This window comes from Ursus maritimus, unplaced genomic scaffold (assembly GCF_017311325.1).
Source record: "Ursus maritimus isolate PB19 unplaced genomic scaffold, ASM1731132v1 scaffold_14, whole genome shotgun sequence".
Taxonomy (NCBI): domain Eukaryota; kingdom Metazoa; phylum Chordata; class Mammalia; order Carnivora; family Ursidae; genus Ursus; species Ursus maritimus.
Genome location: NW_024423786.1, coordinates 65,809,650 through 65,827,126, shown reverse-complemented (window position 1 = coordinate 65,827,126; position 17,477 = coordinate 65,809,650). Strand labels below are relative to the sequence as shown.

The window sequence follows — 17,477 nt, the reverse complement described above, 5'->3', positions numbered from 1 at the left end:
AAGGCTAAGCAAATTATGGTAAAGCCATAAGAAAGACAACTTGAAGTCATTAAAAATGATGTTTTCTAACAATGTTTATAGTTGTGAGTCTGTTTAATGAGTACAAATGAAATGTGAAATAAATAAAGCGAGATACGAAACAATATATATTTATATCTAGTTTTTATACGACATATATAAATTTATATACGAGCAGGTACAGAAAAAATTGAAAGTATTATCCTCTAAGTGTTCACCGTGATTATTTCCAGGTGGTCGGATTCCAGTAATTTTTATGCTCTCATTATATTTTTCTCTAGTTTCTAAATTTTATATGATAAGTAGGCATTAATTTCTTTATCCAGAAGGGGAAAGATAATATTTTTAGAAAGTCCCTTGATTGAGTTAATGCAAAAAAGTCATTAGAAATTTTTTTTTAAAAAGCCTTGGATAGTTCTGCTCTGTACATGAATGATAGCTGTAAATAAATCATATTTGTATGACAGTCCTTAATTAGGTAGAAATAGTAGTACTTAAAAAAACTTTCTTGGGTTAAGTTTTAAAGCTTTTGATTCATAAATTCCGAGCTAAGTACTCGAGCTGTCAGGGCCTTCAGATCCATCACTGCGTATCCAGGCCGCTTTTTTTTAATGACGTTTCGAAATGTTATTTTACCAACTCAGGGACTGGAGATGATCCAGATGATAATGACTTGAATTTTACCAACTCTTGAGGTCAAAATTTATTTTTTCAGGGACGTATTTATGTTTCTTTCCTCTAAAACAGCCCAGCCCATTCACAGGACACCACGCCAAAGGTAAAGACGTGGATAGATTTTCCAGATTGGGGGATAGCTTCACGTAGCAGCCCAGACACAGGCCGTGGGAGAGAGGAGAGCAGGGGGACAGGGACAGGATCCGGGGACCTGCCCACAAAGAGGCAGGAGCTTGGCCCCCGGGGATGCGCTGTTCTTCCGGTCCACATCTGCTTTAAAATTGGGGGCAGAATATTCTACTGGAAAGAACACAGACAGCAGAGTCAGACTGGAGTCTAAGGCCTGGCTCAGCTACCTGAAACCTCTCTCTAATTTCTGCAAAGGGCCCTCACAACAGCCCTGTAAAAAAAAATCTCTAATTTTTTTTTAATATTGGCCATCAATTCTTGTCTTTAATGTCAAAACGCCGGTGGGCCGAATTGAACACATCTATGGGCAGGACTCATCTCGGGGCCTTAGTATTTGCTGTTGACAATAAGAACCCAGCCTTAGAAGTCAACCACTGGTTTGACTCCTGCCTTCCGAACTGCGTGACCTTGGGCCCGTGTGACCTTGGCCAGGTGACTGAGTCTTGCAAAGCTGCAGCGTCTGCGTCTTTAGAATGGGGGGGGTCATAAGTTAATGTCACAGAAGTCTGGATTAAGTGAGATGATATGTGTGTTTCACACGGCACCTTACACAGTAAGCTGAACAACGGGAGTTACTATTACTGTTGTCGTTGTTGTTGAAAGTCGGCTGGTCGATAGACACTGAAGAAGAAGAAATCAAGGGACAAACCCAAATGTCCATTAACAGCAAGTGTGGTACATTCACGGAATTGAACGCTATGTGGGTCAGATTAAGGAAGAAGCACAATGGGGGCCCCTGGGTGGCTCAGTCAGTTGAGCATCGAACCCTTGATTTCAGCTCAGGTCATGGTCTCACGGGTCCTGGGATCGAGCCCCACGTCGGGCTCCTCGCCGGACAGGGATTCTGCTTGAGATTCTTTCCCTCTGCCCCTCCCTCCACTTGTACCCGATCCCTCTCGCTCTCTCTCTCTCGTATAAAATAAATAATCTAAAAAAAAAGAATCACAACAAAGCACATGGCACACATGACAGTTACTAGCACCGGGCTGAATGAAGGCAGCGGGTACGAAAGAATAAGATTCCAGCTGCCCGAGGTTGAAAATCAGGCAAAACCAATCCTTAGCGTTCATGGGGCAGAACCCCAGAAAGTCGTGAAACGATTATCTCAGATGGGAGGATATGGGTACCCCCTAGCGGGGATTGGGGGGACCCCTTTGGAGGGGGACACGCAGGGGCCTCTGGGGTGCTGATAATGGTCTATTTCCTCGTCTGAGTCCATATCCACGGGACAGTTGTTCAAATGTCATAGGGGTTTCATGGATTTGTCTCTGAGTCCATTTCGCAAATTTTTCTAAGTGTAGAAACAGAAAAAAAGCAGAAGGGAGCAGGGAGTGGAAGCGCCTGGAGGAGGCGTTCCGGAGAGAACTAACCCCGGACACAAAGTCAGGACTGCGAAGACACGGGCTGTATGCTGAGAAGCAAAATAATTCAGGGTAGCTGGAGCCTAAGTCATGCGCAGAGGTGGAGGGAGGAGAGGCAGGCGGGGGCCAGATCGCCGCAAAGGGGTGCCATCGCGTGATGAGGGCTGGAGCCCAGTTCCTGCCGATGGTGGGAACTCCTACAGCAAGTCAGGTGCTCGGTGGACGGCAGGTGGTGGGCAGGGACGTGGAAGGAGGTTCTTCCTGTAATCAAGCTGAGATCATGTGGGTCTTGGGGGACAGAGCCGTGGGGGCGAGGGGGGCACCAAGAAGCCATAGAAGTTGGAATTGTCTGAGAGGACGAACTGATGGGGAAGGTTGGAGACCAGACAGCGGACTATGTTGCAAAGTGCTACAGAGTGGATTGTAGGGAAAACACGGGGCAGATGGCTGAAGAAGGCAGATGATGACGGTGTGTGCACTTGAACCTTCAAAACTGGTTTCAAAAAAGATGGAATTGGGGCGCCTGGGTGGCTCAGTCAGTGAAGTGTCAGCCTTCGGCTCAGGTCATGATCCCGGGGTCCTGGGATCGAGTTCCGCATCGGGCTCCCTGCGCAGCGGGGAGTCTGCCTCTCCCTCTGCCTCTGCCCCTCACCCCTCCTTGTGCATGCTCTCTCTCTCTCAAATAAATAAATAAAATCTTAAAAAAAAAAAAGTTGGAATTTGGGCTGGGCTGGGCTGCAAAGGAGCAAGGGACAGGGAGAAAGTGGGGAATGGTTAGGCTCCGGGCAATTCAGTGAGGAAGGGAAATTGTATATTAGGGAAAAACTGAACAAGAGATATCTCCTTGCAGGGGAAGGGGTCAGTAGCTTTCGGTCCGTGACCTCTGTTTTAACACCCACGTTCTTCTTTCCACAGGTGCAGACTGAGTCAACCCTTGCACCGTCTCTTCACGCCTGGGTGTCGGTGCAACCTTCCTGCCCGCAGTGTCCCCTCCGGCTGTCAGGAGTGGGAGGCAAAAATAGGAGTGGGAGATGCCCAGGGGCACACGGGGTGGGGAGCTGGGGCCACTCACCTGGCTGCAAGCTGGTCCCCCATGCCTGGGTCAGGAAATCACCGATTCACGTGGGGGCTTAATCCCCAAGAGGGGCACTGCATGGGGAACGGATGCCCAGGGGCACACATCCTGACGGGCAGCGGATGAGGATTTCCGGGTACCCACTGGCCCATCCAGTGCTGGGTTCAAGCCCCTGGCTGGAGAGGGCAGGGATCAGAGCCGAGGGTAAGAGGTACCTGGGGCGTTAGGGACCCAAACAGACAGGAGTCCAGGGCAGTGTCTAATTCCGGAGGAAATACAAAATCCTAAAGCATTCACACCTACTAGACTAATGGGGGGTGGGCAGGAGGGTCTCCCACAGCTCTGAAGCCACTGGGGTTTGAAGGACTTACCCTGGGGCACTAAACAGTGGTTTTATACAAATGGGGTTGTTTTTAGTTACCCCCACACCTGAACGAGAGGCTTTAGATAGCCGTCCCGTCCTGATCACAATTAAGCCAGGAGCGGTGACTGCACGAAAAGCAATGTTTCTCGAATATTACATGTGCCAGATGGTATGGCACGTGCTTCACACATGAATTCTCCTTTAATCCTTATAAACCTGTTAGGCCAGTATCATCGATTATAACGTGCTGTTAAGGAATCCAGTTCAGAGAGGGTTAGTGGTTTTCCCAAGGCAATGGAGCCAGTAAGCGGTAGTTCAGAGCTTCAGATCGGGAAGAAATGGGCTGAGCGTATAGGTAGAAAGTGTAAGAACCTCAAGATGGGGGAACTGAGGCAAGAGGGACTTGATGTTCTGAGGCTATGCCTCTCCCCATCCTTGCGAGCCTTCAGGCTCCTCTTCTCCTGTCTCCCCGGGAAACCAATGGTCAGATCCCCAATAAGACATAAGCAAATGGTCATTTGGGCAGAAGACAAAGACCCGAATGGACATTCACATTCAGAATCACCCAAATGGCAGTGTAGGTCTCGGGGGGAACTCATTCCTCATGATTTACACGCATAATCCACAGAAAAGATTACCCATCCCACTGAAAGAGCTTGCCAGATTTCAATGGTTACCAACTAGTTCCTTTAGAGTCACCATGTGCTAATGAGGGTTAACTTGATGACGTCACTGCATTAAACCAAGTCCTCGATCGCCATTTCAAAACACTCACCCCTGGTACCCTGTGTAATACATCGTTTTGATGCTGTGCGGGCACCTGGACCCCTAGGAGCTCAAGAAGCCTCGAACACGCTCAAGATGAGAACCTTCAGCTACTGAGCAAACGCACGGATGTGTGTTTCTATGCATGGAACATTCAGGAAAAATAAACTAAATTGACATACTCTCCAAATAAAATCCTATAAATAATTTAAAAATTATAAATAATTATAAACATTATAAAAACTATAAATAATCGAAAAATTCCTACTAAAAACTCAGTAAAACGAGACAATTTTCCCCACAGCGCCCCCCCCACCCCCACGTGGCTAAGATCTTCTCTGACTTCCAACAGCTCAGCCTGCCCTTCCAAGCTCTCAGACCCTTAGGGAGCTCATTCAATCCGACTGTGCCCGTGTTGTGACATTTGGGGAAATGGCCACTGGAAAAGCAGGGGTTAGTCATCCAGCCAGAGCCCTCCCCCAGCCATCTTCCCATCCGGGCCCTCATTGTAATGTCTGCATAACTGCAGCGAGGCACTCCTGGTCCTCAGTTTCCCCGCCAAGCTGCAGCGTTGATAACCACCCAGGTGTTTCATTTAGAAACCTGTTTTCATCCTTGGTGTCTCCTTAAATTCCTCCTCTTGGCTCTCGATGGTTCCCGTTGACTTGCCTCCACCTCCAACCCATTATGCCAGTTCCGTAGCCTTCCGAGCATACACTTTAACGCTCATAGCCAAATAAAATAACTAGAATTTTAACTGCAGGGAAGCCAAGGTCTTGTCTTTCACTTGCTAGGCTCACAGGTCCCTTGTGGTTATCACTTCTCTCTTCTCACACCCTCGCTTCATTCTCAGGGGCAGAGCTGATACTCCAAAGTCTTCCATATCCCGTTGCAAAGGTCCGCAAAGCCCGTAAAGGTTAAGAAAGGCTTTGGGGTTGCACGTTGGAGAGAATTCGAGCACCTCTTGCTAACAACTTAAATGGGGTATCGGACTGTTTTGGGTTGAACTGCATCCCCCCAAAACATAGGCAGACGTCCTAGCCCCCAGTACCTGTGAATGTGACCTCCTCTGGAAATGGCATTTGCCAATGTAATCGAGTCAAGATGAGGTCATTAGGGAGGGCCCTTATCCAAGATGGTGGATGTCCTCCCAAGAAGGGGGAGATTTGGAAAGAAAGGGAATTCATACACACACACACACACACACACACACACACGGAGGAGAATACCATGTGAAGACACCGACACAGGAAACAGAGGCAGAATGGAGTTTTGCTGTCCCAAGCCAAAGAATGCCTGGGGTTTCCAGAAGCTTCCAGAAGTTAAGAAAGGATTCTCCACTGAAGGTTTTGGAGTGGAGCATGGCTCTACACACACCTTTATTTCAGATGTCTGGCCTCCAAAACTGTGAGACAGTCCCTTTCTGTTGCTTCAAGGCACCCAGTTATGGCCGCCATAGGACGCTCCGTACCACACAGGTCTAATCATTCTGCCTCTGCCATAGAAAATCTGCCCATCTCTCCCTGGGGACCTGGCCTCTCTCATGTCTCTGGGGGACACTCTCAGAGCCCACCTGCTCTCTGTCTTTCTCCCTCCAGTTTCTGTCTCCCTAGATGTCTCTCTAGAGCTCATCTCAAAAAATTAAAATCCCTTCATTAATTTTTTCGTTGCCCAAAGAAGCCACCTTTCACATTTCTTTTCAGTAGCTCTTAGCCTCTCCTGTCTCAGCACCTCTCACCCAGACTGAAGCCCAAAGCCTTCCCTTTTTAAAACCCAAAGTCGTTATTGTTTCTTAAACCGTAAGACAAGCTCTTTAAGAAATATTCCATCCTCATTAAAAGCTGGCTTTTAAAATATCACTTCTCCTCCACGTGAAGCTATGTTGTCACTCACCTGTTTAAACTTCTTATCCTCTTACCCTCGGGATATAATCCCAACTCTTTTTTCCTTCCTTCAACAGACAATGAAGCAGCTCTTCGGTACCTCGAAGACCCTTTCCTGATGAGTAAGAAGCCATAGTCTCTGCTGTCGAGAAGACGGCAGACTAGGGCCGAGGACAAGCAAACACAAGCACGTGCATAGCTACACATCGAAGCAGGTGTTGTGAAGGAACGGGATTGGATTCTCCGAGCTGAAATAAAAGCATACACACCCCCAGATTCCGTGGCTTAAGACCAAAAGCAGTTACAATCTCTCTCTATTTAATTGGTTGACTGGGCTCAGCTGGGTGGTTCTTCTGACCCCCACGTGATGTCAATAAAAGCTGCAGTCAGCGGGGGTGGGGGGGGAGAGCTCAAGGAGCTGGAACCGCCAAGATGGCGGGCTAATATGGCTGGCAGTTGAGTCTGGCTGTCTTCTGGGAGCTCGGCTGAGACTGTTGACCAAAATACACACACATGGTCTCTCCGTGGGTTTTGGGCTACTTGTAGCATAGCAGCTGGAGTCCAAGAGGGAGCATCCCAAGAGTGTGTGAGTTCACTGGGGTAACCACAGCAAGAGAAGCCCTCCCTCACTAAGGAATGAATTCATGAAGTTAAGGGTGCTGAGATCTGGAAGATGAGTCTAAGCTGGCCAGGCAAGGAACTGGGAGCAAGGCATCCACACAGAGAACTCGGCTTCCCCCCGGAGCAAAAAGAAGACTCTTGTGGTTGGAGCATGGAGAACAGGAGGAGAGGGTCTAAAACGAAGCTCGGTAGGACTTCCTGGGCAAATTAATGAGATTTATCTGAAATATAATAGGAGGCTATCGAAGGGTTTTTAGCAGGAAGGGTACACAGTCCAATTTGAGTTTTAAAAAGATTCCCCAAAGTGTGGCGAGCAGAACAGACCAGGGGGAGCAGGGGGAGGCGTGTGGGAAGCCAGGTGCGAGGCGAGCACAGTAGACCAGCGAGACAGGAGGGTAGTTGGTGCCAGGGGTGGTGTCACAGGAGACAGGAAGAAGTGAAGGGACTCGGGAGGCTTTCTGATAGTTGCCATGGCAGGACTTGGTGATGGGTCGGATGTGAGGAATGTGAAAGAAAGAGATCCCAAGTGTTCTGGCTTGATCCGGGGAGGAGATGCACTAAAGAGAACCATGAGTTCAATTTGGGGCATGCTTTTATTTGAGATGCTCATGGAAATATCCAAATAGAGGTATCAGGTAGGTGACCGGAGCTCAAACGCAGCTTGCTGTTAATTTGCCTGCAATATGATTTTGTGCTTATTCCTTCCAGAACCATCCTCTCCTCTCCCCCCACACACTCCATGCTGATCCTTACTAAACGGCCTGCACTGGCCAGCTGGCTGTGTTTATTCATGGCTCTCTCTGCCCTCTCCCTAGCACCCTCCATCCATCACCTGGCTACATCTTCTCAGGTATGTGGGTATGACCCTCCCTCTCCTCCACCCCAAATCAGGTTAGGACCTCCTGTCCTGATTTCCCCCAGCCCTTCGTCGTGGCCCTTGTCATATCGCATCCTGGCTGTCTCTGTACACATCCTTCAACTTCTCCCTGGAATGCGAATTCCTCGAAGCAGGAAGCATGGTGTGTTTAGGGTTGTGTCCCTAGCAGCGGTAAGCACTCCGTAAATATTTATGGAACGAACGAGCCGATCTCTGACTCCAGCCTCTTCTTGCTCTGATTCGGATGGGGTATCATATCCAAAATAAAGGTCTCGGAGCCTCCCTCCCATCAGATGCCTTCCCTTCTCAAGGAGCTCCAGAGACCTCTGTTGCTTACTGCTTCCAAGGGAGTCTTGGCGTCCTCTATTACCTGTCTTCTCTCGCTAGATATATAAAAGAGAAAGCATGTGGAGCCTAGGTGTTTTGAGGTCAGGATTCTGTAGAGAAATTATAACAGCTTCTATGAAGCGCGGCGGGGCGGGGGGACGACTTAAGATGGGGAGATACTGGGGGCTGAAAAGGGAAATGTGAAGGAGCCTCTAATCCCCTCACTCACCTATAGGGGCAGTAGAGAGCATCTTCTATGACTTTTAGGAAACGCAGCACTGGGATCCTTAAGCCCCTTCTAGTTCACACACACAAAAACGAGACTGTTGCCAGGCTGTTGCACGGAGCCAAAGACGCCAAGCTCTCAAATCAGGAACGCAGGCTTTGAGCCTGCAGACACGTTACCACTGCCGACTTTGCCCAACGAGGCTGCTCTATTATCTTTCACACCTTGTCATCAGAAAAATAGGTGAGAACAGAAAAACGAGATTGGATGCTGCTATTGGACCTGGAGATTTAGATCCACGTGTTAGAGCTGGGAACACGATGGCCAGATGGGAGCTCCAGCCTTACTCAGTGGGTTTGGGGGGTCAATTGCGAAGGATAAGAAGGAATCATGACAATTGGAGAGGAAATGTAGGGAATATATTGTTGAAGGTTGAATCTAGAAGGTTAGGTGAAACGGGGGGGATTTAAAGGATTTTAGCTCTCCTCTATCAGCCTATCATTCCACTCTCAGGAATGTGTTAGAGATGACAGCATGGGGGCGACCTGAGTAAAACAGGACCCAGCAGAGAGAAGGAAGCCAGGCAGCCGTGGCCTGAAATGCAGAGGGAGCTACTTTGCAAAAGGAGACCCAGAGTTTTAAGGGGTGACTCTGCTTAGTAATTGCCTTGGTAGATGAAAAGTCTGGTACAGAAGACAATGGGCTTGATTAGAGATCCAAGGGTCTCTGGTTTCAAAATGACAGGAAACGATATGAAGTCTAGGCTCTCATGCGGTGATTCTCCGAGTTTTGCATGAATCAGAATCCACTGGAGAGCTTATGACATCCTGCATTTCTGATTTAGTAGGTCCGAGGCGGGGCCTGAGAATTGGCTATGCCTATCAGGTCCCCAGGGCTGCGGTCCAGAAGCCACACTTTGAAAACCATGGCTCTTAAGCTTGGCTACGTGTTAGGATCACCTGCGGAACTTTTGGGGTTACATTATTTTATTTTGAAATGTCTTCCAGCTTTCCTGAGATATGACAAATAACATCGTGTCAGTTTAAGGTAGGCAACACATCGATCTGATCATCTATAAACCTCCAACTTTTTTCCAGTACAGCCTTAGCTAACACCTCCACCCCTTCCAGTGACTCATTTCTTCTTTGTGGTGAGAACATTTAAGACCTACTCTCAGCGCACCATTGAAACATAGGATACAGTATTATCCATGATAATCACCGTGCTGTACATTACACCCCTAAACTTGCTCATCTTATAACTGGAAGTATGTTCTCTTTGACCAATATTTCCCTATTTCTCCCACCACCTCCCCAACCTCCAGTAACTTACCACTCTCTACTCTCTTGCTTCTCTGAATGTCTCTTTTAGATTCCACAGAGAAGTGAGACCATGCAGTTATTTGCCCAAACTTGAGAACAACTGCTCTAAACTGCTCTCATGTTAACGAGTAGATTTTAGGTCCATTTTATCACCTTTCTGTAGAAAAAGCAGAAAATCGATGGGATGGGTGTAAAGTCAGGTCGGCATTCAAGGCCCACACATATGTCACCTAGCAAGCAGCATATTCCTAAGTTTGAAGGAACCGATCTCTATACCATGCTGGCTGTTGAAAACCAAACATTAATGAAGATCTGTTTCCCGTCTGACCCGCTAGTGACCTCCGCTTGGGTGGGGTGTTTTTTCACAGCTTTCCCAGAATGCTAGGCTGACTTCCAACTCTGGGTCTCTGTGCAAGATGTTTTCTTGGTGTGAATCAGTGTTCTCCAAAATGCAAGAAAATCCAGAGTGCTACCGGAGAGGATTTGGGGGGCGCTCCCGTTTTAGGCATTCAAGGCAGGATGTTAATTTGCTAAGCGCTACTCTTTGCCAGGAGTGACCGTTGCCAGGAGCAGCGGGTAAGCCAACGGCAAACCTGGCTTGAGTTAGATGCAGCTAGAAATTGTTAGCATGGATTTGTTTTTATTGTATTTCCTTTTTTTTGATTACCTCCTCTTTATGGCAAGAAATAACGGCTTTTCACCTAAGATTGTCATACAGTCCCTTTCTAAATTAAGTAAAATCAAAGTTTTAGTTCTACAGAATGAATGAAGTCCCAGGGACCACTGTATACTATAGTGACTATAGTTAACAACACTATACTGAATAAAAAAATTGCTGAGAAGGTATCTTAGGTGAAATGTTCTTATCACAAAAAAATAAATAAAAAAATAAAGATGGCAGGAGGAAACTTTTGGAATGGGTGGATATATTTATGACATTGATAGTGGTTATTTTATGAGTGAACACTACCATGAAATTCAAGTTATATACATTAAATATGTACACTTTTGGTAAGCCAATCATACCTCAATAGAGTGGTTTGAAAAATACGAAGTCAGAACTCTCAGGTTTGAGCCTTCATTGATCAATTTCATGTCGGCTCCTCTAAACCTCAACCAAAGGTATACCAAATTAAAATAAAACTCAATGAAAAATTGAAAAAAAAAATTAAGGAAAACACAACAATGAATCAAATGTTTGAGATAGTAAATAATCGGAGCTGCCTGGGTGGCTCAGTCGGTTAAGCGTCTGCCTTCGGCTCAAGTCATGATCCTAGGGTCCCGGGATTGAGTCTTACCTCGGGCTCCCTGCTCAGTGGGGAGCCTGCTTCTCCCTCTCCCTCTGCAGTTCCCCCTGCTTGTGCAGGCTCTCTCCCTATCAAATAAATAACAAAATCCTTAAAAAAAACAGGATAGGAAATAATCATCATACAGAGGGTGTGTCCCATCAAAAGAAACAGAAGGTCTCTTGCTGGGAGCTAAAGATACGGAAACATCGTCTCGTCTAACACTTTTCAACTCTGTCTCGAGGATAAGGCTCCCTATACAACTGTGTATGTGAGAAGGGAACGCTACCATTATCCAAATCGCCCAGCTATCAATGCTCAGCATTGTCACAGTAGGCCCTGCACAGGGCAGCTCCTGCCACCACCCTGGCTGGAGCCTGAAGCACAGAAAGACTGTTGCACGCGGGGGCCCTGGTGTTCTTGAAGTCCCATGCATGCTCCTCTAAGGGGGCAGGGGCCTTCCCACTGATCGCCTAGCCTTCAGGGTCATTAACAAAAAATCGCCCCGTATATTTGCAGGTTAGTTGCATTTTGAAATCTGCAAGGTCAACCTGCCCTCGGAATGACTCCGTGTGCGTGTGCGCGCATGGGCTCAGTTCCGGACTCAAACAGCACTTCCTTGTCCATCGGCAACACACAATCAAACGTAAGAGCACCCAGAAGTTGGTAAAATAGATTTTATTTGTTCATACAAAGAAATAGTATGAATTACCAGAATTTCTTTTTTCCTAGAAACCTCTTTCTCTGTGTAAAATTACTTTGTGTTATACATAGGACAAAATACTTGTTTTAATTTTTTTGTACATATTGGCTATTCTAACATCCAGGTTATAGAAGACCCATGGCTAAAATTTGCACCGTATTTCAGATTACTGGGCTGAATGAACTCAGTCATAAATTAAGGTTACAAAAGTGGAAAAAAAAAAAATCTAACCACACCTTTCGGTTTAATTGACCATCCTTCTGGAGAAACTGAAAAAGAAAAACGACACGGACGTCCGTGTCAGCGTTTGAGATACACGCTAAGTTATTTCTCGTCTACTGGAACCTTCCATTTTCCTTTCTTATGTAAATATCCTGGCAGGATCTGAAGCCGTTTCTCCAAAGGCCTAAAATGTATCTGTCACTCAAAATGACTTCCGAACAGAATCCCATGAAAGAGACGACGTCTCTTCCTCTGTCATCCAAGTATTTATTATGAAGTCACTATCCCTCAACACCTTTCCAGGTTACCACCTCCTAAGTTACCAGACTACAGCACAAACATCTCAAAGCAAGCATGGGGTAGACAGGGACCATAAAAACCTCCAACCTCCTTTTTTTTTTTTTATTAATCTTTTTAACAAGCAAATGAAACAGGGAGGAATAAAGTACCCCCTCCCCCCCCCAGTGAATTATCAGAACTTTTCCTGTAAACTGGAAAAAACCCAAAGCGTGCACAGGAACAAAGTGCCAAAATGGGAACTGGTGTTTGTCTTCTAGCAGCTAAGAACTTGAGTTGGCGGCCTTGGAAGTTGCTAGAACAGGAAGAAACTCAAGGCCGAATTGTACACGTTGCTTAATTTCTGCAGGAGGAAGACACGAGGGCCCGGGCTCTGTAACTATCACGTGACAGGGTGTAACCGGGGGGCAGATCCCACGTCTGGGCGGGTCAGGAACTGTAAGCCATCAGACCCCTACGAAGGGACGCACAGGAAGTTTTCATTTATTTATCTTCTATAGGAAAACGTGCTCTCGTCTGTCCTTGCTAATTATCAACATCTGTTTGGATTCGAGAATTTGACCCAGAATAGAATCTTGACTCACTTCAGCGTTCATGACTCAGTGACCCTCCTTCTATCTGGAGATTTCCTGTTTCAGTTGCAAGGCAGGGGATAAACAACTTAATCAAAACTGTCCAGCTTGGAAAGACGACAGGGACTCGAAGGGGAAGGAAAAACGCGTGCGTGTTTCCCTACGGCCTCGTCGCATACCCTTCCCCGCACTTTTTCGGCAATTCTACATCATGGGCCATATCAGGGCACGAAAGCGGCCAGAAGGTGGTCAGGGCAGGGTTCCCTGGAGGTCGTGGATCCTGGCTTTTACTTTAAGTGATGCTACATTGTAACTGAAAAGAGGCATTCTCCGTTTTATTACAAATGAGCTCTCTGACCGGAAAAATGCACGACCCGTTAGCTCCCTTACGCAGATGACTCCACGCCCAAGCAGCAACAAAGGAGAACCATGCTAGGATCATGCCATTCCCCTAAATCCAGGTTCTGTACTACACGTGGGCTCAAACTTGCGGGCGAATACAAACCAATTACCAAGAAGACATCGCTCAAGGACCAGTGACATCGCGATCAGTTTCGAAAGACGAATTATTTCTCTTTTCGTACAAGTTCTCTTGCACTACTGGGCAAGTTATCCCATCCAAGGTACAAAAATGGCTTCATAAATATCACACCCCAACCATGTGGACAATGTGTGTCTTCCCACATAAACCTGGGTGCAATTATTACTCAAATGAAAATCCTTGTCTTTGTAAATATCACACCCCCACCATTTGGACAATGTCTCTTCCCTGTAAGCCCTGGTGCAACTAGAACTCAAATGCAAATTCTTGTCTTCGTAAATATCACAGCCCCACCACTTGGACAATGTGTGTCTTCCCACATAAGCCTTAATGCAATTATTACTCAAATGAAAATTCTTATCTTTGTAAATATCACACCCCAACCACTTGGACAATGTGTCTCTTCCCACCTAAGCCTTGGTGCAACTATAACTCAAAATTCTTTTAAGGGAGAAGCATTCTGGTTTAGAAAACAGGATAAAGTGAACATGTTCATTCTGTGATTTTGCTATATGGTGACCCCGACTGCCACAAGCTGGCTGTCAAAAATCATCTCCAACTGCTCTCTCAACGGAGAGGGACTGGGACAGCATGCTGCATCAAGGTCACATGCTGGTGACCCTTCTGCTGGGACCTAGCTCAAACAACTGTCAGGCTTGGGGGTTACCAGGGAACAACTTTCTTTCCCCAGCCCGTCTGTGCAAGAGCCACTCTTGGTGCTCGCGGTCTGGCTGTTTGGCTACAGACCGTGTTGTCAATCTGTGATGAGCTAGGAATTCCAAGGAGGCAAGTTCCAGACATCAAGAGGGGGGCCAGGGACTCGCTGCTTCTGCCAAGGCCGCCTGTCCTTCTGGTGCTGTTTGTCTTTTGTCCCCACTGGGGTGGTCCGTCTGCTACTGGGATGTGCCCCACGTGGGCTGGCTCGGCACCCAGCAGCACCTTAGGGGGATCTGATGGCGTGGAATGCACCTGACCCCTCTGGGTCTTGACACTCGGTACCCGTGGGTTTGTGCCGATGGTTCTGCTAGCCTAGGGGATTCTTTGGTGTGTCAGAGCAGAACTGTCTGCCTGGAGGACCGAACACGGGGCACTTGTGCAAACGAGAGGTTGTCTTTAGTTCTAACGCAGCACCCCAGCATCTCACGCACGTGACCTGGGAAAGAGGGGCTGTAACATCTGCAAACGCTTCAAGCTGCTTCACGAACCAGGGACGGGGGCAGAAGAGGACGCAGGACCATCTTTCGAAATCATACGAAGTAAACAGACCCTGGGACGCAGACCCCAGAGCGGAGACGCGCGTCCCTGCAAAGGTAGTGACTCCCCCATGAAAGGAGCAGACCTGGGGGGAAAAGCCTAGCGCTGCGGTCTGGCATCTACAATCTTGGACATGTCGACACCCGGGCAGGAGGCTGCTACGTGAGACGTGACCTTGAGGGAGCCGCCCAGCAGGGGCAGCTGGGCTGCTCCGAGGAGGTACGGGGGCAGGGACGGACACACGGAAGCTGGACGACAAGGCCCAAGACACAGGGAGATGGCAAGTGAATTCAGACAGCGATTGAAGGCTGCGGTACCCGTAACAACAAAAATCTCAAGTTGTGCTTTTCTTCTTTTTAAATAGAATGGGTGGGGGTCGGGACACACGGAAGCACCATCCATGGTGAGGAAAAGAAAAGAGGAAACACTTTGGAATGTTAACAGATTACGAAGCTAACTCTCTCAAGAGTGTGGCCAGGCAGCTTAGTGAGTTACTTGCTGATGAATTAAAAATAAATTATTATAAAATAGATTTCTGTACATTTTACATACATATACGCTCTCTCGATACATAAACCAAGGGGCAAGTCACACGGCCCCGGGGTCCCGTCAATCCCAGCCGAAGTCCCGGCCGGTCATCTGGTAGAACTTCAGGTTGAACGGCCGGTAGAACTCGCGCAGCTTACGCACCACATCGCGGTCGATCTCGGGGTGGGTCCTGCCCTTGGTCTTGCCCAGGCAGTGGGGCTTGCTGCTGCCCTCGGCCTTCTTGAGGCAGGGGAAGCCCTTGGTCTTGTTGAAGTAGAAGTGCTTGTCGGTGATGACCCTCTTGAGGCCCAGGAAGTCCTGCACGCGGCCCAGCTCGCCGGCCGGGTCGCGGATGAGCCGCTCGCCGCTCACGAAGAGCATCTGGCCGATGGGGAAGTGGCGCAGCCAGTGCTCCAGGTGCTTGGCGTAGATGCCGATCTGGATGGCGCTCCACGACGTGTCGATGAGGCCCGTCGTGCGGTTCCTGAACGTCAGGCTCTCGAAGGTGGGGATGTCGGGCCGCTTGGACAGCGTCTGCGTGTAGTCCGAGATGGCGCGCGTCACCGGGTCCCGCACCACCACGATGAGCTTGGTGTCCTTGGACATGGCCGAGATGCGCGCGGGCGCTTCGCGGGTGACGAAGTAGCTGGGCGTCTTCTCCATGGTGATCTGCCCCTCCAGGGTCCTCGGCATCAGGTCCCTGAGGAGAGCAAGCACAGCAAACTTGGCTCAGAAGGGGGGCACCTCTCTGGCTCCCCCTAATGACGGGGAACGGTGCTAGAAACGTGAAAGCGCGTAAAAGGCATTTCAGAGCTGAAAGGTGCTTTAACGTCCCGTCGGAAGCTTGGAGGCCAGATACTCTCTGCGTGAAACAGGAATTTCTCTAAATCCTCTCGTGGGTGCCACCTCTCCCTTATTTTTCCCGGGTATCCAGCATTTAGACCCCCCCACCCCCCACCCAAATACCCGATGGCAGAACACAAAGGCACTTGACCTCTGGATTTGTGTCATTCCTCAACAGCAGCACCCGGGGCTCCCGGAGATTTTGCTGCCCAGGAGTCCTCGCTAGCCTGCCAGCAAGCCCGGGCCCGCGTGCACTGGGAACGGCAAGGAAAATGTCCCCCCTGTCCCCCCGACCCGGCCACGCGGCACCGGCCTCAGCACAGCGACCTCTGACAAACTGCCTTTACCACGAAAAGCACCCCCAAAGGCCACCAAAACCAGGTGAAATCACACGGAAGCATAAACTGATACAAACGCGCCAAGAAGAAATCCCCAAGACCCAATTCTAGAAGCTTCCAAAAATACTTTAGATTCCATTAAAAAACAAACAAAAAAAAGACTATGATCTCTACCACTGCATTCAGTCAAGCCAACGTAGGGAGACAACACCGTTAGGACCGACAGGAGATGCGGGCCACGATCCCCGCGCCAGAAAGCCGTTTTGTGGCGGCAGTGAGCACGGACAGCAACACAAACGGACGGTGGACGGTGGTGTCTTATTTGCTCTCTGAACCTGAGCCCTCTGCCAGTACCTCCATCGTGGAAGTGTAATGAGGAGTAAAGCAATCAATGATCACGCTACGCCCGCAACACACCTGACACACGGTCTGTAACTGACATTTACTAACTACGCTAGTCCGATGACTGTTATCGGCATTACGGCGTTCGATCGCAGTTTATGGCACCTGGTAGGACAAAGTGGGGCACCTGTGTGTGCATGAAAAGGAAAGGAGTTGGGTTAACGAGCTGGGGACTAAGTTTCCGTTACGGACGCACAAATCTTCCATTAGCTACGGGACAGCGATTTCCGACTGCTTCCTATATGGGCCCGGGAATTTGAAAGAAGACAATTTCCACATCGTTTCTGACCAAAATATTTACCTCTTGGTAAGACATCCTCAACTTCCAGCTTCAAGCCACCCCTAATCTACTGGGACCACAACTCCTCTCCTGAGCACGTTTATGGAAATGATGATATGATGTTCCATCGCTCGAGCCAGAAAGGGGCCACACGCTGGGAGAGCTCCCTCTTCACAGCAAGTGACCGAAAGAACGGTTTTTCCCTTAAGGAAGACGGCCTCGCAGCGCCAGAGCCATCCCTGGCTTACGCTAAAGCTGGATTGACCCACTTTGCCCATTAACCACTTAGGTGAATGGAGCAGTCTCATTGGGCTAATGTGAGCCAGGATTAAACAGAGTTCCTGGCTCTCAACCGATTTTGCATTTCACCCAGAAGCAGGGCCACTCTGCTAAAGTCCCAAGGGTTTTTTTTTTTCCTGCGTTAAGCCATCTGCCACCACAGTCTCCAGGAGACGAATATTCAGAATCAAAGTGCTACCATCACGACTAAAAGAAATCCAACCCCCAA

At 48.4% G+C, this 17,477-nt stretch overlaps 1 protein-coding gene across 1 annotated transcript in view; it reads right to left on the bottom strand.

The window, feature by feature from the left end:
- Positions 1 to 13,334: 13,334 nt before the first annotated feature.
- LOC103660410 (heparan sulfate glucosamine 3-O-sulfotransferase 3B1) overlaps positions 13,335 to 17,477 on the bottom strand; it is a 38,363-nt gene continuing 34,220 nt past the window's right edge. Inside the window, exon 2 of the mRNA XM_040630058.1 lies at positions 13,335 to 15,806. Coding sequence (XP_040485992.1) covers positions 15,188 to 15,806 — 619 coding nt within the window. The 3' untranslated portion in view covers positions 13,335 to 15,187. The remainder of the gene's footprint in view (positions 15,807 to 17,477) is intronic.